At 45.9% G+C, this 3,314-nt stretch overlaps 1 protein-coding gene across 1 annotated transcript in view; it reads right to left on the reverse strand.

The window, feature by feature from the left end:
* pde8b (phosphodiesterase 8B) overlaps positions 1-2,776 on the reverse strand; it is a 32,784-nt gene extending 30,008 nt beyond the window's left edge. The window contains exon 1 of the mRNA XM_060050583.1: positions 1,422-2,776. Coding sequence (XP_059906566.1) covers positions 1,422-1,709 — 288 coding nt within the window. The 5' untranslated portion in view covers positions 1,710-2,776. The remainder of the gene's footprint in view (positions 1-1,421) is intronic.
* Positions 2,777-3,314: the final 538 nt, after the last annotated feature.

Genomic DNA, 3,314 nt, shown 5'->3' on the forward strand with positions numbered 1-3,314 from the left:
TCTACTTAAAATTATTTTGTGAGTGTTTCCATATATATCACTTATTTATTGTATTCGTTTTGTGATCTCATCCAGCGTTTTTTGCAGTCTCGTTTTCTTCCCCGAACCCAAAAGATAATGATTTTTTCTCTTTGGTTTATTATGAATTCAGAACATTTGCATAATTGCATTTACTGATACTATCCCAGGGATTGTATCAGCTATTGAGCATGTGACTGTTTACTCCCCAGAGGGGTACACAACCCATGTATACAAACATGAACACACACTACACACACACACACACACACACACACACACACACACACACGCACACACACACACACACACACACACACACACACACACACACACACACACACACACACACACACACACACACACACACACACACACACACACACACGCACAGGCGAGTTACAGCTGATTAGGAAGTAACCAAAAAGAAACTGAATAGCATCATTGATATCATTGGACCATTAAGACGTTTTTATAGATGTCCAGTTGTATTTTATTGTTACAGTAATACAGGATGCACGATCTAACCACATGAGACACAACAGAACATTGCCATCACTTCAGAAACTCCCCTCAACTTTGGTTCGCTAAATTCACTAGTTACGCTCAATTCACTAATTATTGAAGAAATCATGTCAAGAAGAAACTGATGGTTTTAAGATGTTTTCTCTTTAAATCCATTAACAATGACCAAATATTGTTATGTTCTGGTTTCTTAACAGGATAGCAGATGGCAAAACTATGGTGAATCGTTTTTTTCACCATAAAACTATTCAAAAAAAAAAATAATCAATCATTTATTGATTATACAATAATCAATAAATGATTGATTATTGTATAAGCAATAATCAATCATTTATTGATGCACTTGCAAATGCCAAAAGTCATACCCCACCAGGTCGATACTGAATAAATATATACTGTATTTCAATACGATACAGAGATAGATATAAAGAGACATATAAACATAAATATAGATAGATATAAAGATATTGACAGATAGATGGATAGAAAGATATAATGAGAGAGAGAGAGAGAGAGAGAGAGAGAGAGAGAGAGAGAGAGAGAGAGAGAGAGAGAGAGAGAGAGAGAGAGAGAGAGAGAGAGAGAGAGAGAGAGAGAGAGACAGACAGACAGACAGACAGACAGACAGACAGACAGACAGACAGACAGACAGACAGACAGACAGACAGACAGACGGACGGACAGATTAAGAGGGCCGACTACTTTATTAATCTCTAAAGGTAAATTGAAGTAGTCTAATCTACCGGTGGACAAACGGCATTGATGGTGACAATAACTGAAACAGATGTAGCCTATCGGTGCCGTGTGCCTTAAGTTACTACGCACATGTGTACACACACGTGTGTACGTCCAACTGTAGTAGACTCTACCGCACCAACCTTGACGCTGGAGCGGCTGGTCTGCGTCTCGGCCTCGATGCGGACGTGTCCGCCGCCGCTGCGCTCGTTCCCGCGATCCCGGTGCGAGTTATTCCTCGAGTGCCGACTCTGGTAGGTGATGACGGGGTTGATGCTGTCCGCCGCGTCGGTCTTGATGAATAACCCGTGCAGCGTGGCCGCGGTGCCCTGGGAGATCGTGGTGGTCTGATGCGGCGAGTTGGATTCGTCCGAGTCTCGGCAGTAGATGACCCCGCTCTGAGAGACGTGGATACTAGGGGCGCACCCCATACCTTAAGGCGACCCCTGCCCTCCTGGTCAGATCCCCCTCCCCGCCCCTGCTAATAACACACGCAACCGCGCACTCGCCAACCACCTTGAAGGTGATACCTTTCCCGGTTGAACGGCCGCTGTTTCCTCCCAGCATCGGTAGAGGTCGGGAAGCCCTCGCCCTCAGCCCGATGCTACAGCACCGCCACCCTGCTGCCGCGCTCCGTCAGGGGACATGAGAGACAAGAGAGGCGGAACGTGCACAGGCCCACATAGCGGCACAGCTTTACATCAAACTGCTCATGGATCTCATTCTTTCTTAACCTATATTGCTATTGCATTTCCTAGAGCGGACTGGGGGAGGGGGGTGTTGGTGGGGGTGTGGTGGAAGGGGGCGATCGCAATTCTCCGCCGCAACGGTAGGAGTCCGTAGGCTATATCAAATAAGACACGAACGTCGGCTACATGATCATCACACAGGCAGCTATTAGATGCGGTAAATGGGCTCAGAGAGCATCACTCTGTCGCGGCGCTGTTCCGCCGCCAATCTGTTTCCTCTCCTCCCGGTCCGTTCTCGCGGTAACGCTGAGCGCCCGACTCCTCATGCTTCTAGCGCGATCTCAACTGAGAGGTAGAGTCGTGTTGTTTTGAACGGAGCAGCGTACCGAATGCTCGAATGCTGCAGGTTGTATTGTTTCTCTTGTTGGATAAAGGACTCGTGTCTATTTGGGAAGCGAAAACGACGCCACGTTATTAGGCGTATAGGCTATGTCCCGACAAGGCCGTATGCCCTGGGCTGAACCACATAGATTCCACCGGACCGTTCACCCTGTTGATACTGCGATAGAGACGCGCTCTTCTCTGCTCTCTCTCGATTCTCTGGTCTCTCTCTCTCTCTCTCTCTCTCTCTCTCTCTCTCTCTCTCTCTCTCTCTCTCTCTCTCTCTCTCTCTCTCTCTCTCTCTCTCTCTCTCTCTCTCCCCCCCCTCTCTCTCTCTCTCTCTCTCTCTCTCTCTCTCTCTCTCTCTCTCTCTCTCTCTCTCTCTCTCTCTCTCTCTCTCTCTCTCTCTCTCTCTCTCTCTCTCTCTCTCTCTCTCTCTCTCTCTTTTACTCTCTCATAAAGGATCGTTTTTAGCATTATGTTGGAATAAGTTTGTCTTTGATCCGACCTTTTGTGGAGGAATTTACTCAAATCAACGGCCAGAAAGCGCCTCCATCCTGAAGCTCCGACCATAGCTAAACCAGACCAGGCCAGAGCACACTATTATTATATCGGTATGCAAAAGGTGATGTAGGTAAAATTGAGAATCGGTGAAAACCTCTTCATGTCAATGATATGATGATATAAATCACTCTGCTTCACAGTGATTTATAATAACATAAACATTAATTCATTAGATTAACAATGTAATCTATTAACTCCCAGAATCACACATGTCAACAAAGCAACTGTCAACAGACTTGACTGGGTGCAAAATAAATGTTAGCAAACAGATAAAGGTGGGCTATACCTGATACAAAGTGGCTGACCTGTGGTCACTTGTAAAGCCACTTGTAAAAGCTAGTTTGCAGGAACATGTTAAGGCCTATTTGTTGCTTGGCAACAGTCTCACACACCAGTTGTAGA

This window comes from Gadus macrocephalus, chromosome 4 (genome assembly GCF_031168955.1).
Source record: "Gadus macrocephalus chromosome 4, ASM3116895v1".
NCBI classification, from domain to species: Eukaryota; Metazoa; Chordata; class Actinopteri; order Gadiformes; family Gadidae; genus Gadus; species Gadus macrocephalus.